The sequence below is a fragment of the Lipophrys pholis genome, assembly GCF_963383615.2.
Source record: "Lipophrys pholis genome assembly, chromosome: 7".
NCBI classification, from domain to species: Eukaryota; Metazoa; Chordata; class Actinopteri; order Blenniiformes; family Blenniidae; genus Lipophrys; species Lipophrys pholis.
In genome coordinates, this window is record NC_137638.1 from 17,746,796 (window position 1) to 17,764,180 (window position 17,385).

At 41.6% G+C, this 17,385-nt stretch overlaps 3 protein-coding genes across 3 annotated transcripts; 1 reads left to right on the forward strand and 2 right to left on the reverse strand.

Moving 5' to 3' along the window:
- Positions 1-921: 921 nt before the first annotated feature.
- Positions 922-5,099, forward strand: LOC308112092 (eukaryotic translation initiation factor 4E-binding protein 2-like). Its single transcript, XM_080467314.1, has 3 exons — positions 922-1,357; positions 3,157-3,351; positions 4,500-5,099. Exons 1-3 carry the CDS (start codon positions 1,222-1,224, stop codon positions 4,529-4,531), a joined length of 363 nt encoding a protein of 120 aa, XP_080323440.1. The 5' UTR covers positions 922-1,221; the 3' UTR covers positions 4,532-5,099.
- A 4,108-nt stretch (positions 5,100-9,207) lies between these two features.
- On the reverse strand, positions 9,208-10,768 carry spaw (southpaw; the record flags this gene model as incomplete). The annotated part of the gene is made up of 3 exons (XM_080467313.1): positions 10,606-10,768; positions 9,451-10,262; positions 9,208-9,360 (listed from the first exon to the last, which is right to left on the reverse strand). Exons 1-3 carry the CDS (start codon positions 10,715-10,717, stop codon positions 9,208-9,210), a joined length of 1,077 nt encoding a protein of 358 aa, XP_080323439.1. The 5' UTR covers positions 10,718-10,768.
- Positions 10,769-11,444: 676 nt separating this feature from the next.
- dguok (deoxyguanosine kinase) lies at positions 11,445-17,263 on the reverse strand. The gene is made up of 7 exons (XM_080467310.1): positions 16,859-17,263; positions 16,153-16,262; positions 15,067-15,266; positions 14,462-14,609; positions 14,267-14,382; positions 13,278-13,377; positions 11,445-12,605 (listed from the first exon to the last, which is right to left on the reverse strand). Exons 1-7 carry the CDS (start codon positions 17,055-17,057, stop codon positions 12,579-12,581), a joined length of 900 nt encoding a protein of 299 aa, XP_080323436.1. The 5' UTR covers positions 17,058-17,263; the 3' UTR covers positions 11,445-12,578.
- Between the last annotated feature and the right edge of the window lie 122 nt (positions 17,264-17,385).

Here is a 17,385-nt window from a genome sequence, read left to right on the forward strand (position 1 = left end):
CTTTTAATCCAATCAAATCCGAGGACATCTATTGACAATTTACTCTGTACACCAGCTCAACATTTACAAAATTAATAAAGAAATGAAATGTCTTTGTGTTTAGTGTGTATACTTGTGTGTGAGAGGCACTCAGTGCATTCAGCTACGGATGACCTTCACAGAGCCTGTATTTAAAACACTTTGACTTGCACCAGATTTATATTTGTATTCACTGATGAGCATCTTAGTTAGAGGATTGCATCAACATGAAGGGTGGGCCTGGAGGCCTCGCTGTGCAGAGGTTTTCTCCCACAGTGCAAAAACATGTGATTAATTGATGATTCTAAAATTGCCTGTACTATTTGTCTGTCTCTGTGTTTGGACTGGTGACCTGGATCCTGCCAGGATTGACTCCAGGTAACCGTGAACAACTTTTCCCTGTAATTGGCCACAGTTTAAACCACGGGTCTTTCGGCCCATGGGTCAAAACCAACCCACAAAAGGCTGAAATCCATCCCACAAATCCACCAACCAGCAAACAGTAAAAAATTGAAAAAATGAATTATGGAATTTTTAACTCAGTGTTCTTAGGAGGAGCGGACATAATGCAAAACAGACCCAAACTAAGGTGTCTGTGATGCTGTCATGAAAGATAGCTGCCTTATTGTTACCAATGTTGTAAAAATATTCACACAAAAGGTTGCAAAATGCAACAGTTAGATGGGTTTTTGATTAGGTTTTTTTGGTGGTGGGGTGGGGTCACTTTATTTTATATCATTAAAATTCGCTTTCTGTTGAGATTGCAATAATTCTTTATACTAATTGTACAAATTAAAGGTTCTTATGACACTTTTTCACAGTTTAGGCCCTAAACTTTAGGGCCACTGTGTGACGTCCCACGGTAGTGTGTTGTTTGGACCTCTGACCCATAGGGGGCGCCGTGAGCTTCCTCCGTCTGCCTGCGTGTTGTTTTGTGTGCATGTGGAGGAGTGCATGTGGAAGCGGAGGAGTCTTTTCTATCAAAGATCCTGGACACTGGTGTGTGTGTGTGTGAGTGAGTGAGTGTTGTAATGTAAGGCATTCATTTTCCGTCTTGTTTATTTTGCACTTATGCCAGAGAGGTATTTATTAGTATTTATCGGACAGTAGCCGTCCTCCGCAGCCCTCCTCCGCGGCTTTGTTCTGCTCTGCCCGGTTCATGCTTCTCGTTTCTGCGGCTTCAGTTGAGCACTTTGAGGCGACATGTCCACAGACTGCCGGAAGACCACCGCCAAGGCCATCCCGTCCACCCGGACGGTGGCCATCAACGACGCGGCGCACATGCCCCACGACTACTCCACCACCCCCGGAGGGACCCTGTTCAGCACCACCCCGGGGGGTACGTAGCGCCTGTCGGCACCCACAACACGCCATTTCTTCCCCCCCCCCCCCCCGCTGTCCCCGCGAGCCCTGCACGGTCCTCGTGCACGGAGGAGCTCCACGCTGTCAGCTGATCGCTGCACATGCTACATGCTAACAGTGTTTACAGGACAGACACAAAGGAGTAGCAACGTTTGGATTATTCTGCTGAGATCCAGCTTTCGGCGACGCGCTCTGTTTTTATAGTGCTCTAAATGAGCTGGTGTGTGTGTGTTTGCTGCAGTTTAATATTTAAACTGCTGCAGCCTGAATCAAAGTCACGTGATCACAGGCTGCAAACGCCACCTGAGGCAGGTGGACAGGACTCCACCCAAACACGTTTCTAATTATGCACACTCATGACTTTAAATATGTTGCAACAGCAACAAAACCAAGACGTACCACCCCGACAGCAGCAGAGCAAACTAAACTGATCATATTTCATTCATGTCCTGGAGGAAATTCCCTTTTCCCTGCATTGACCAATGAAATCACTCGGACATGAAGGTGCCGCCACATTACAGTTCTCCAGGGAGCTGATGGGCCAAGGGTCTGTCTCACCGAGCCACAGTGGAAACACGTCAGCTGTGGGATTCAAACCTGCAGACTGTAGTCCTCTTCTCACCTCGAGGCCACTTAACCACTGCAAACTGTGAAAATGCACAGGATGAAGTGGTATACAAGATGGATGGATATCAAGCTGTATTCATAAACACTTTTCAGACGGTGTCACTCCAAGTACTTCACAGTAGAGGAAGATACTAAAGACCAAAAAGAAAAATGTCATACTTGTTTATCTGTATACAGACACATAGAGAAATAAACAGACACAAGCTGAAAGAATGCATAAACATGAAGTTTGCATTGTCATTCAGCTTTATATTCTATACTTTCCAACTTAAGTCTTAAAATGTTGTGTTTTTTCATGAATGTGGTCCAAATCCATGATAGGAATTATATCTACATCAGGTGGAACACTGGATTTTCTTCTAACAGGATATCGCTCGAGTGAAAACACCTCATAGCAGAGAAAGATTCAAGAGATTGAAAGTACAAATGAGGAGAATTAATACATCTTATTTTACAATTGTAAATATGATGCTTGACACGGAGTGTTTTCAAACCTCCTCCCTCCTTTATTTGCCCCCCTGTGGACCAATTGCACCGTCATGAGACACCGTTTTTTTAATAGTAACATAACTGAAGTCATTTCTGTCCAGTCGGATGAAGGAGGAAGTAAAGTGTTTATGAGTAACTGTTCACACATTGTCACAAAATGATCACTGCTCTTACTGTTTCAATGCACCACAGTGTGAAACACCAAAGACAAGACTGCAACTGTACTGGAAACAATCTGACCATGATCCCCGACTCACCCTGCACAGGTCTAACCAGACAAGCTTGTTTAAATGTGGCGTGATTTTATAATTATTTAAATTATTAAAAGAGACTGTGACCAGTCATGACTGTAATGATGTTACAGTCGCTGCGCTCCGTGTGAAGTTTTTGGCCTCACTCGCCGCTCCCGGCGACTCGCTTCACTCCCCAAATGTCTCTGTGCGACTTCTGGCAGTTTCACCTCTTCAGGTCCACAGTGACGATGGAGTTGATGAACAACAGTGAAAAAGTTATTTTTGTGTTTTGTTTTGTATATAAATATATATATATATATATATATATATATATATATATATATATATATAAATGAAGGATGACGTGTCTCAGATGCTCATGTGACTGAATCAGAGCTCGGTGTCTCTCTGCCTGTTCTCACTGAAGGAACCCGGATCATCTACGACCGGAAGTTCCTGCTGGAGTGTCGCAGCTCCCCGGTGGCCAGGACTCCTCCGCAAGGTCTGCCCAACATCCCCGGGGTGACAAGTCCTTCTTCCAAAGATGGCAAGAACAAGGTTCCTAATGGAGAACTACTGAACAACAACAGCATCACCGCACCTGACAGCAGCAGCAGCGCTGGTATGTGGACCGAGCAGATGGGAATGGAAATGGCATGAAAAGCACCGTCTGTACATTTTTCAGTCAGTCAAAATCCATTGGTGGGTGAGGTCAGTTTGAGGTTTGAGCAAATGGTGTAAACATTTGAGTTCACTTTCAGTTGATTTATGCTCACAAGAGTAAAAATGTTCCTGCATATTCTCATCTGTCCAGATGAGAGGCATCAGAAAGTATTTGAATCAGGTCCGGTGGACTTGGATTTAGGTTTTGCCCCTTATGCACTTGGATTATTGACCTGATTTAATTAGTTTGAGGTAAAATGTTATTTTCCCAACAAACTTATGAATGGCAGCAGGTACACCAACATTTTTCAAGTTTCTTTTTTCTTTTCATTTGACTTGGTCAATAAAAGTGTCCAAATTATTTTGTTATAGACCCTTAACAGATACAACCAGTAAAGTCACAATGTGAGCTATAAACAGGTTTACTCATTCACTTCTAATGTTTGTGTTCATGCCAGAATTGGTCGCACACATTGAAGTCATCGACATTAATTCATCCTAAATGTATTCAAAACCAGCTTTAACCCAGCAGCCATGCAAGCACTCAGGACTATCTCTCACACAAGCACAGGCCATATCTCGCAACATCTGTATGAATGTCCAGGAAATGTAAGCAAGTGTAAAGGTTTGAGGGTGTTTGACCAGGGCCATCTTGACTGCTTCTGAGCATCTCCTGTGTTCTTTGGCCTGCAGTGGTCAAACAAATGAAAGAGGTGAAAAAGCTGCTGTTTACTAGGGAAAGAGAGCAACATTAAGCAGGTTGATGTAATATTAGTCGTATTGTCAATATGTTACTTTGAAAATATATCAGTGTGTTGGTTCTGCTATATTCTGGAGTTTACTGCACATGTCATGGTGTACCGTTCACATCATGTGTTTCCCTCGACTTTTAAAAGTCTTGTCATTTCGTTATTCACCAACATTTTCAATAACCAGTCAATTCAACTTATAATTGATAGTTGAGATGATTCCCAGAGATGTAGATTCAAGGAATAAGGTCAATTAGTCAAGTGGACCTGCTATCTATTGCAATTATTTTCTATGAATTCATGACTTTTCATTCATCTTTTGACCATTTTAACGAAATTATGTTTTGTATGTTTTCAGTCGATGATGCACAGTTTGAAATGGACATCTAGGCGGAGCTGATGAAGAGGTCTCAGGAGCAACGCTTTCTCCAGTCATTATTCCTCAAAGAAGGAGATCCTCCTTCGGTTTCTCATGGTTTTGCCTTTGTCAGTCATATTTCAGTTTTTTTTTCCCCTCCCCAGAACAAATCTGTAAAGCATCCTCTTTTTTTTTCTTTTTTCTATTTGCCTTAAACATGATTTTTGGTGTGACAAAGCGTGCCTTCCTGTAGTGGCTACAAGCTGTAAATCAACAGAGAAGCGCTTAACTGGACAGCGTCAGTCAGTAATGGGAGACGTTAATGAGAAACATCCAATCTTCAGATTTTCCGACCCATTCCTGAAAGGTTGCCACTTCAATGTGCTTTCTGTTTCCATCCTCCTCATGATAACTCGTCAGCTGTTTCCTTGAAATGTACAAGGTCATTTGTCAGTCGTGCTTTTTAAGAATGACCTGAAGCTTTCGACAAAACTAAGATTGTAAACAGATTTTTGTTGTTTGAAGACATTTTGCAACAGATTTTCACAAGTGGTTTGTAGGGTGACAAAGATCATTAAAGCAAACGCCATGAAAACAGCTTTTCTTTTTCTTGTGTTTGTATTTGTGTGTATTCTGCTGAATTATCATTCAGACTTTTGATTTTAAATCCTCTGGTTATTCCCATTTGGACCATTCAATACAAAACATTTGAGCTATTGGAAAAGCTAATATACATTTTATGAATGAATGAATGGTTTTCAGTTACAGTGTAAAACATTTTGTGTGCATTCGGTTTATGGTGCTTAAAAAGATCTCACACTTTTTTTTTTCTTTTTTTTTTTTACAATTTCTGTAGTCAAAATGGGTGGAGGCTGAAGCCAAGGCTTATTTTTCCCTATCCCTTAAAAATCCATCAAATTAAGCAGGACACCCGTACAAGAGGAAAACACAGACAAAAAAATAATGGGAGGAATATAAAGGAGAAAAAAACAAACTTACTCCAAGTTATTCTTCTTAATCATTTCTGATTTCAGTCATTTTTCATTGTAACCATTAATTATTTTACATTTCAATGTTTTTTGAAGCGCAGATTTACACAATTTTAAGTTGTTGCTAAGTCCATTCCATAGTGTTGACTCCAAAAAATGAAATAACATTGGTTCTCACACTACTACCTCTGTCAAAGACACCCAATCCTATTAAATTAAAATTTCTCTTAATTTAAGAATTGTTTTGAATACGGGTTGGAAGACCATTTGTTTTCACTCAAAATACTATTTCTAATGTTTTTTAAGTATACAATATACTAATTTTAACGTGCAAGATTCTATAAATAGTTTATTGGTGGTTTCCTGATAGGACGTTTTATTTATTATTCTAGTAATTCTTTTCTGGAGTTTTGATTGATTGATTGATTGAAATGTTTATTTCGAATAAGGTACAAAAACAAATAAGGAAAAAAAAGAAAATTAACGTTTTCCTCTCAAATAAATAAATGAATAACAGTAATAATACATCAACAGTTTAATGATAGTGTCAATATGTGTTATGTATGTATTTCCCAAAACCTGAACACAATGTCATATATGGCATGAAAAGTGAGAAATACAGTATACGCAAACATTTCGTGTTCAAAAAGTCGCTTGTTTGGCAATTAATACCAATACTTTTAGATCATTTCTTTTTTATATATTCTATATGTGGCTTTCAACTGAATTTATGGAGTAAAAATTGAAAGTATATGAAACTAAATTCATACACTCTTTCAGTTTTTACTCCATTTAGGATTAATTGAATCTCACAATTTGTCATAACACCACCAAGCACCATAACTTTTATTTTCATTTCATGATAACTTATTCATATCTTATTACACACTTATTCATTTTAAAGCGAGAAACCTTTGTGGACCTGTTTCAGAGCCTGTAGTGCCTCGTATGCACTCCTGATTCGGCACAAGTCATATCAGAGGAATTCTTCTCAAAGTTCACTGGTTCCTGATAACCTCAAGTCAGTCGGTGGACTGTATAAAGAGAGGTCAATATACAACTGCAGCAAGGAAAAAGTCTCCTTTCAACATCTGTGAGTGGCACTGGCCTACTTTTCATGTGATTAGTGCGGAGTGTGGAGACTTAAATAATTAGAATTTTATTGGACTGAATGCCAAATGGCTCTCTCTTCTGCCAGCAGCAGTAAATCAGTAGGAAATGAAAATGTGTCTCTAGTACTGTCAATTGCTTGAGCAGAATGAGTCTTGCCACAGCTGAAAGTGAAGATTGCATAGTGGTCAGCAGGCTTGAGAGTTTTTCTGTGTGGAATTTCCATGTTCTCCTTGTGTATAGGTGTCTTCTGGAACTTTCCTGCCACGGTCCAAAAACACTAGTTTAGGGAGTGATTATTATGTTCCGGAGGTGTGAATGTGAGTGTGTCAATGACTTCTGTGGGTTCAAGTGTCGAAGTTGATCACTTACAAGTCTCAAGTTCAGCAGCAGAAAAAAAAGACAGTATTGATGTTGACTGTGCATCCCAACCGTAAATAAATATTGAAATAATGAACTAAATGTTTTAAGCAATGCAAAATATAACCTTTTTCACAGCATATACTTTGCAAAAAACCCATATGAGATGGGGAGTTTGTCCTAGATGAGTTAGAGGTGTAAAAATGGCCACACAATGAAGAGGAAATGACCCTAAACCTCTGCTATTGGACTTTTGTCCACTATCGTAAAGGTCTCACCAAACATTATTGCAGATGATCAACTGATTATCTTAAAACTCAAGAGAATAAACACTAAAAGAGTATACATCACAGAAATCACAGAACACAGTGTGTCCTGTTTGGGTATGGGATTCTCGAGGTGGTTGAATTCTAAAAAGCAGATATGTCGGCAAAGAATCACTAAACTAAAGATCCCATGAAAGTTCAAAGACGACTCCGTCTGGTCCAGCCTTGTGTGACAGTGTGGATTGAACAACTTCAGCTGAGCAGATCCAGCCCACCCTGTCTTTCCTCCACAGTAGTGTCTCACTCATGTCGCTCGGCTTGCTTTGGGTCCAGATACGACCCCCCCCCACCCCACCTCTGCTTCCTGACCCCTGACCCCCCCCCCCCCAAACCACCACTCCCCAAGATAAACAAGTACTACTGCTTCTTGCTCCCCTGCTGATCCACCCTGCAGTATGGTTTGTGTTTGTGATCCCAATCAACGAAAGCAGCCTGACCGGGGAGCATGCTAATGACCCCTGATGATGTGTCCCCTGTAACAGCCCAGAGATGTGGATTGGCCAGGTGACAAAGACAAATACACTAAAAACATGAGCAGGCCAGAGGTGGGTGAGTAGACGTGGTTGGGTTTCCACCAGCAGGCTGAGCCTCTTTGAAGTGTGAGTCACTTCTCAACACAAATATGTCCACCTAGCACAGCACGGATAAAATGGGATGTTCTGGCTATTTGAAAAAAAACAAAAAAACAAAAAGCTGCTTTCTATAAATATATTTTCAAAAATAGACAAGAATTGAATTTCAAGTTTTTCAAGCAAATCTAAAGGCTGGTAGAAATTTACAGGAAAACATTGATCAAAATAAAAAAATTTAATAAACTTTTCTTATTTTATACAAAATATACATGATAACGTATAAATAAGCACATAAACATACACAATGTTAATTGTAGCGCAGAGTCCATTCTTGTTTCATCCAACAAAAACGAAACACTTGAATTAACTGACCACTTAACACTCTTTCAATATCTAAACGTTTATATTCAGCCAGGTGATCACATGGTAAACACTACATGTGCACGTCCACATAGGGCTGGGTTAAATCTGAACATCAGCAATGCTGAGTGATTCGTTGAGCGATTTGTAGAGTTTAAACATGATGTGTCTGTACCATGGAGAACACTTATCCATATATGTCATAGCATGACAGACATGTTAAGACTGCTGAAATGGTGAAATGCACAATATAGAATCTTTCAGAAGCAGCTGAACTCCAGACACACACGTGAATACCAACTGAGCATCATTTAAAAACATGTCCGTACCCCTTCTCTAATGTTGCTTTCAGCAGGTAACCACACCCTGTCAGAGAGGTCATGTCAGCTCGTACTGATCCAGCGGAGAAGGCAATGAGTTTGCTGTACTCAAATGTCTCCACAGTCACCAGATCTCAACTCGACAAAGCACCTTTGAAACATGAGATGTGGTGAAAAAGGAGATTCTAACCTTGAAAGAGCCTCCCACCAGAAACCATGGAGGAACCGAGTCATGCCACATACGAAACTTTAAATGGACATCACTTATGGCACTCTTTTATCAATTATGTAGTCTGAGCAAGTTTTGACATGACCACTCACATTTACCTATGGGAATATATTGGCCCATTCTCAAACTGCTCGGTTCTCACCTGCACACAAAGGTCACAAGACACATATTGGCGTAAACAGGGATCAAACCCCCTTGCTTCGCCACAGCTACTGTGTGGAGAATGGCTTGAACTCCCGATTGAAGGTCAAGAGGGAAGGTAAAGCCCATCTTATCAAAATCCTGTAATTGTATCATCTAATTAATTCTACTGTGACAATCCTTTTGTTATTCACTGTAAAATGTCATGAAAAGAAACTTAGGTCTTATGTTATACAAACAATGACAAAATAGTTGAATATAAACTCAGTTTCTGCTTCATCAATAGCAACTGGTTCGTCATTCAGTGGCAGCCACACTCTTCAACAATCATGTCCTCATGATGTCGCAGGGTCAAGTCATTGATCTCGTAGTACAGCATGGAAAGTGGACTGAGGCGCGTTGGCACGCAGGAAGGACACGACACTCTTTCTGGATGGTGGTGTCTCAGGAGGCTCTGGAATTCACATCAGTAGTTCACGTCAATGGATCAGTACAAAGCTTCTGAATGTTGAAGAGTCTAAAGAGGTAAATGGCGTTTTCTCACCTGCATGTATGCATGGTTGGTGGGATGGAAGGAGTCATCCAGTGGTGACGGACACTCCCCCTCACAGCGGTAGGCATTATAGCGCTTCGGATGCACGATCCACTCGTCCCACCCAATGTGGTCAAAGTCCACCCACATGTCCACCTTCCGACACAGCGGCCTCTGCACTGGCTCTGCTGACGGTGCCTCAGTGGGAACAGCTCCGTCAGTTATTCTCATCCTCTCTGTTCGGTTCCTCTTATGGCGTCGGCTTTGACTGTCGGTGCTGCTTCTGTCCATACTCACATATTTTGAATTCTCCACAGTGTGAATGAGACTGTATGCTGCATGGCCTTCCTGGGGAATGTTATACTTGGAAAATATGATCAACATGACCCGGTTTCTCGTTGGATGGCGAGTTCTTTGCCTCAATCCCACATGTTTGTGGGGAGGCATGTCATTTATCTTCCCTTCCTCCTCAGCACCACTCCCCATGTCAGTCTCAGGCTGTCCTGAGGCCTCTGGGCTCGACATTTCACCCCCCTGGTACAGCCAGTACTTTAAGAGAACAGTGACATTAAACGCCTTCCAGGAAGACTTTGTTCCTCTGGGTGAAGTGCTGAAGCTCCCCAGGAAGAGGCGCTCCTCTTGGCATGAGACATTGTCCAGGCTGCAGCTCGGCTTCCGGTAGTGAAATAAATCCACCGTGGCATGCTTGGAGGCAGAAAATTCCGGTAGCCTGATCTGAAGCTCTGCCAGCTGGATGAGCTCACTGGTGGAGATCAACGACATGTCGAACTCGACTGTCCACCTTTCACCCACCTGATGGCAGCCTGGAGAGGAGACCAGACGTGCAAATAAGAATGTGGAGAAACCAGAGTTCTGGACAAATGTCAAAACAGTGGAGTGAGAGGATGAGCAGGACAGGATGTGTATTGGACCCCCCTGTGTAAGGATGTCTGAGGGCTGATATACAACCGCCCCACGTAAAAAGCCTTTAAAGTTGAATAAGCATTTTGACACTTGCTGGGTTGTAAAAAAAAAAGAGAGGGTCTGATAACAGATAACCACAGTCTTCCCTCAGTACACTGAGAGGAAACCAACACATACCATCGACCCTGCGCTTTAAATCAATGTAAATGATCCTCAGACAACATGAAACAGGTGGTGACTCACCTCCGGCCATCAGACTCAAGACAGAATCAGAGCGAGGAGCCATCATGATGTTGTTGACACCTTGCGATGAGAAGACATCCGCCGTCTTGAAGGAGCGGTACAGCTGCATCATGTACGGGGGGAATCTGTCACGGTGAGCGGCTGACAGATTTCTGTACTCTAAACTGCTCTTGAGGCTTGTGGGATATTTGTGAGTGGAGAAAACACCTCCTAACACACTGAGGAGTGTGAAGAAAACTGTCAGGCCTCGCTTTTCCATCTTAACTGAAACTCACCAAATCTGCTCTAAAACTCTGCAAAGAATCCGAGACAAAGAGGCAGAGTGCTTCCCTCCTTCCTCCAGCTGCTCTCAGGCTGAACTGATGCTCTGTGCAGACGGAGCTTCAGACAGGCCTTTTATAGTGGACAGCTGCCCTTTGATGACCCCTGATTATCTCAGGCATCTGAACAGCCCCTCTGATCACCAGGGCACATCAGAGGGTTACTGCAAAGACATTTAATCAAGGTCAATGTCCTTTTAAACTTTCTGGTTTCCTCTCCAAGTCAAAGGAAAAGCATCTGGGGCGAAGTGGTGAATCCAAACCGCCTGTATGTTAATATGAGTGTTTGTGGTCGTATGCGTCACTATATTTCCTGTGGTGGACTGGTGACTTATCCTGATTATCAAGTCTCTATTATAGTTACTATAACTTCTTCCCCTTGTTCTCAGGTTGAGTCTTCACCCTGAATGTGGCAGATCTTCTCTTTCAGATCTTGGTTGTGGCAGAAAGAGCCACAATTCTACAATGCAAAGGGAAATGACCTGGTGAAAAGACACAAAGACTCCAGACAAGTCAGCTCTGCACGTATGCATAAGAAAAATGAAATGTTTCACCCATTTTAATCATTTCTTTTCAAAACTTAGAAAAAAAAAAAAACATGCTGGTGAAAAAGCATCTTCCACATTATTAAAATCATTGAAATGGTGCAAACTGGGCAGTCTAACGTTTCTATTGAGAAATACTTGAATTCCCTGGTGATATTCTTGACCGTGAGGGGTCACCTTATTGAGTTTCTAGATACCTGTTTAGGAAAGTGTAGTTGGGGTTACCGTAAGATTTGGCTCACACAGTCGGATGAAACGTCTATTGAAAACGCCCGCATGAAGCGAATTCTCATGAACACACTGCGACTTGTGGCCACGTTCAAGGTAAAGCTGAACAACCGAAAATACTTTGGGGCAGATGTGCAGAAAGAGACCACAAGCGGTGCTGTAGCAGCCGCCTTCAGGCCTGTTTTACATTAATGTTCATGTTTACAAAGCAATGGTTTTATTTAAAATTAGCCCCCACCATCGAAGCCTGGACTTTTATTCAAGCCAACTTTACTAATTCTTCTCAGGATTCAAAAGCAATCCTGAGAGGTCAGCACACCTGCTCACCGAAACTGGGTATTCTTCCTGTGTTGTATTCTTTTCTGACATAACAATGTTTTTGGAGTGTATTTTCAACAACTATGGAAATCTGTTAAATCTAAATTGTGGAGCCTGTACAAGCTTCAGGTAAAACACATAGAACAGAATCTTGCGATGCCGTTAAAAGTTGTAAAACATTTATTTTATCATTTATTCATAGCCTTATTAGCTGACTATAAAACAGAGTACATGTGTTCAAGTTTACTTGTTACAGAAGCAATAAAACTACTTGACCCATGTGTTTGTCACATTTGAATATCAGTCTAACTGATACACGGAAATCTTCAGTGCAACGGTGTGCAACGAACATAAAGAGAGGAAATATAACGGAAGAATAATCTGCAGTAACACATCAATAAAACAAACTGTGTGCATTTTGTATAACTTGGTTGTCCTGTAGAGACCGAGCTTTCTCTTCCACATCACTGCATCTGTCCGCCACTGACAACTTCAGTAGAAGTCATTTCACTGAACGAGGTCTGGTTGTTCCCGCTGTTGACGGCTGCTGTCAAACGTCTTCTCATAAAGCAGCGAAGAAGTTTTTCACCTGAGTATGAAAAAAAGGGGGGCGATCAGAAATATCCAACTTCAGAAATCATAACAAGGACAGAATTATAACTTTCTTTTTGGGTGGAATAAGAAACTGATGAATTTTGCAACAATTTGCTCCCACAGCCCAAAAACGTGTGTGTGTGTTCAATTTGTGAGCGTAAAACTACACAGGTACTGTATAGAAGATATTCAGTTTTTTAATTATAACAAACCTAGTCACTCTGAAATTCAGTGAGTGATGATGGTTTTGAGCAGCTCGGCTGTTTGTACAGCGAACTACAGTTTAATGAAGAGAGCAAAAGTCGGTCTGGTTACAAGTAGTAATGCATTTTATTATCAAAAAGTATGAATTAATATTTAATGAATACATAAATGAGTGACTATGGAGGATTATAATCATTATAGAGTTAAACATTATTGGTTTTGTGTATGTTTGTTTGTGCTTTCAGTAGTTTTTTTGGGTGTAAAATTGTGTATCTTCTTCAGGAATAATATTCAATGTTATATTTTTCTTGAAAAAAGCAAGGATCATATTATGGATCTTATTCCATAAAGAGATCTTTAGACCAGACAGAGCAGTGTGATGGTAATTCAAACATTAAAACAGGGTCCTGTGGTACAGCAGCTGTCAGGTTCCAATGTCCGCATGAAAGTGGATAAAACTTACTTTAGTAATAAACTGCTCCTGCACCTCTGGGTCCCTCTGAAACTCTATGCTGGCATCGAGCTGGAGGACGGGAATCTGCTTCAGCTTCTCAAAGTGGATCCTGAAAAGAGAGCGCAGAGCTGAATGGGACATTTGATCAGCAGAGCAGCCTGAAGTGTGAAGACTAAACAATGCTGACTTTCATTGCGGTGGCCTCCTTTAAATCACAAACTCAAAAAGCACTTTTATGCACGAGCATTCACGTGGTGTTGCGACGGCATTTCATTTAGTCTCCGCTGTGTTTGATCCCATAAATATGTTACTACATGTGGTTACATCCTGTGATATCCTGATGTTTTATGACTTGTTTTTATATTGATCTCTGTTTCTGCTGCGTCTCAAATGCTTTTAAAAGGTGCTACTAATACATTGACAGAATAAATAATAATGATACCATACATTAAATAAAAACCATAATAAATTAATGTACATAAACTTGGATCATTATTAGAGAAAAAGGTTGGAGACGGTACAGTAACAATCTGTTGTAATTCTGTTCAACCTTAAAAAGAAATTTAGATTTATACATTTTCATGAGATTTATACACGACAAACGGCTGCAACCAATGTCCATTTTAGTTAACCATCAACAGTGAAAGCATAATTTCTTTCATGTAGTAGAACTAACTAAACTTACTTCATGGATACTTTTCTCTTAATGGCTCATTATAAATTCTACATTTCCCCTCATTATCAAACTTTTATTACCAATACTGTGTCGACAATGTTGTGCACCATCATTTCACATAGTTCTATTTGTGTAGCGTGCACAGAGAAAAGAAACATATTGTGGCAGAAACGCGCGCGCACGCACGCACGCACGCACGCACGCACGCACGCACGCACACACACACACACTCACTCACTCACTCACTCACTCACTCACTCACTCACTCACTCACTCACTCACTCACTCACTCACTCACTCACTCACTCACTCACTCACTCACTCTGTACTTTTCTCCACCAGCCACCTCTCGTGTTGAACATGCAGCTTTTCCAAATAGTCCAGTTTGACCCCCTCCTCTTCGGCCCGCCCCCGGCGCTCCAGACGCTCCAAACATGTCTGAGCAGCACACAAAACTCTCTGTGAGTGGACGTTTCTGCATTGATTTCAGGATGTTTAAATCCCCTCTGTGGCATACCTGTGGTGGTGCTCGGAGGTAAATGATGCCCTCCAGCTCCACCTGCTGACCAAACTGCTCCACCAGGAAGGAGTGCCAGTCCTGGTAGACGGCCCACTCTGAGCTGTTGATACAATCCAGCTCAAACATATTGAGAGCAAAGATGTACCTATTACAACAGACACACACAAACATGTTTCATCAATAATAGAATTCAACTCTCCACCCTGTAATATTACACATCCAACCTTTATAATTCCATTCTGTCTCAGATGTATTTTCATATCAACAACTCCTTCTCTTCTCCTGACTTCTGCCGTATGTCACGTTTTTAGACACTTCTCATTAAAAACACATAACACTCTCAAACCCACATTAAAGTTATCAGTGGAGTGCCAACCACTATACCACCGTGCACAGTAATACTTATTAAAGTTTCTATATTGTTTCAATAACTGCACTGGCTACAATAATAACAATGAAGATGGAGACAAGATGCAGATTTAAAGATTGTAAGGTCAGTCATTACCTCCTGGTGAAGCCACTGGCTGAAAATAAATATTGTGCTAAATGAGAAGAACGTTTATTTTCTCAAGATTTTATTCCCACCGGCGGGTCTCGCTCACCTGTCGCTGTAGACGGAGCGCTCGTACACCTGCACTGGCGTTCCCCGTGAGCGGAGCAGGCGAGCCGGGGGAGGCTGCAGCTGCGTCCTCAGCCGGCTCATACAGGAGTACGTCTGGAAGGTGTACGACCAGCGCTGAGGGTCCTGGTACATCATCTGCAGCAGGTTGCTGACGGTGGTCTGAGGTGGTGCATCTGGTCCCTGGCGAGAGACACAAACACAGACGTGTGAATGAGGAGGACACGTCAGTTATTTCATTGTGTTTTAGGCATGAACCAAAGAAAGACGTTTAATTGTGTTCCTCTGGATATTTGCACGCGTTTGTTTGCGTGTATGCGTGTGCAGGTTTACATACACATTTATGTACAAGTGTGTATGGAAATATTTTCTTTTTTCCTTTTAATGTCTTTTAGTACAAAATGAAAACATGAACAGATTCAGAATCAAAAAAGTATTTGTACATTTCCTCCATTTTTCCATATGTGATTTGAGTCTCCAAATCACATTCAAGTCAAATGGTCATATTGACTCTAATTTCCAGCTTTTGTGTGTGAGAATTATACGTCTCCTACTTATCTACTTGCATTGGTGTTTTACAGACCTCACTGATCAATTCTATCTTTCTTTATAAAGTATATGTATCTTTTTTGGGGGAGGGGTTTGTCCATCATGCCCAGAGAAGGAAAGTATTAAATATTAACATCTTACTTTAACATAGCGCTGGCATTTGAGCATCCATATTCTTTTTTCACATAATAAAAAAATAAATAAAAACAAGTTGTAAAAACATATAGAGGATTCTGTCTGCATTCAGTTATACTCTCTGGAAAGCTCTGCTGGGTCTGCGGGTTGGGGTCCACTGTTTTACAGTTTTTATTTGCGACTGTGTGGAATATTCTAACTATGAGTCAACTCTTGTTTATGAGCATTTTTTGCCTTTTTTTTTTTCTTTTCTTTCACCATTTCTCACTTATATTGCTCCTAATTTGCAGTATTTAAAGTGATGCTGTTCATTTATTCTAAAAGCAGAAAAGGTCCTCTATTTGACCCGGTGCCCCTCCACTAAGCTGTCTGTACATGTGCCCACCTTTGCAGCCACACTCTGGATGCTCTGCCACTTGTTGACGGGCTCTGCCATCACCTCCCAGTCAGAACAAGCCGACTGCAGCAGTCTGGCAAAGGTGGACTTCCCCACCGCTGTAAAGTGAGAGCATCAACACATCCGGTCACTCCCATCGTTCAACACCATGAAGTCAGTCTGATAGGTCAGTTCCCAGCCTTTTAAGTTTTGTATGAATTAAATGTATTTTTTTTTGTTAATCTTGCATTTTAATATTTTATTTGAGGTCTTCTTTAACAATATAAAGAATGAGTTGATGTGTTATAGTCTAAAACACTCCAACCATGGTTACCTCCTGAACCTCAGATTAACAGAAAAATGCTCAAACAACACATTGTGTTTTATTTTTGTGAACTTTGAGGGGGGAGATCATTTCACATGAACTACTTTTGACTTTTCCACTGAGATGTCAGGAAATATTCCAACAAGTTTCACTTGGGACAGTTTGCTGCCCCGCCTGCAGCGCCCCCTGCCTGTAAACACCCGAGAGAGACAAGGGGACTGTCCGCATGGCTACAGGTGCCTCGCAGGGACAAAAAGACTAGATTACAACAACTGCACCTTAACAGACGAATAACTTTAACCTTGACTGACTCTAATCTGAGGAGGAGTCCCCGTAAAAACGTCCCCAGGCTGGGAACCAGTGTCCCGGATGAGCCGTTACACATCTCACCGATGTTGCCCTCGATGGAAACTCTCTTCACCGAAGCTTCAGCGGGCAGACCCCCTGCAGCGCTGACATGCCCCCTCTTTTGAGGGGTCTTCTTGTGTCCCTCTCGCATGAAGCCGTCAAAAGTCCTCTGGCGTGTGTGGAGAAACCTGCTCGTGCCTCCCAGACCTCTGGACAAGCGGAGCAACAGCGAGCTCATCATAACGGGTGTTACGGAGAGATTATCATCCTAGTTACCGGGTCCTCCACATCCTGTCCGCGGCCTGCTCCTGCCTCATCCGAATACAGACGTCACACTCAATTAGTTAAGTCGTTAGTTTTCAGCCAATAAATTGTATGAAATACATTCAAGCTAACGTGAGCGGCAGCGCACTATGCCTAAACGGTGACCATTTCCACTTCCGGTTCGACAGGCCTTTCACAATGAAAGCATGACATCAGTTTACACCAGTCACATAAAAAAAAGTTATATATTTTTTTGGGGGGGGGGGTTGCACTAATACTACACACGCAAAGCATTTTATCAAAAA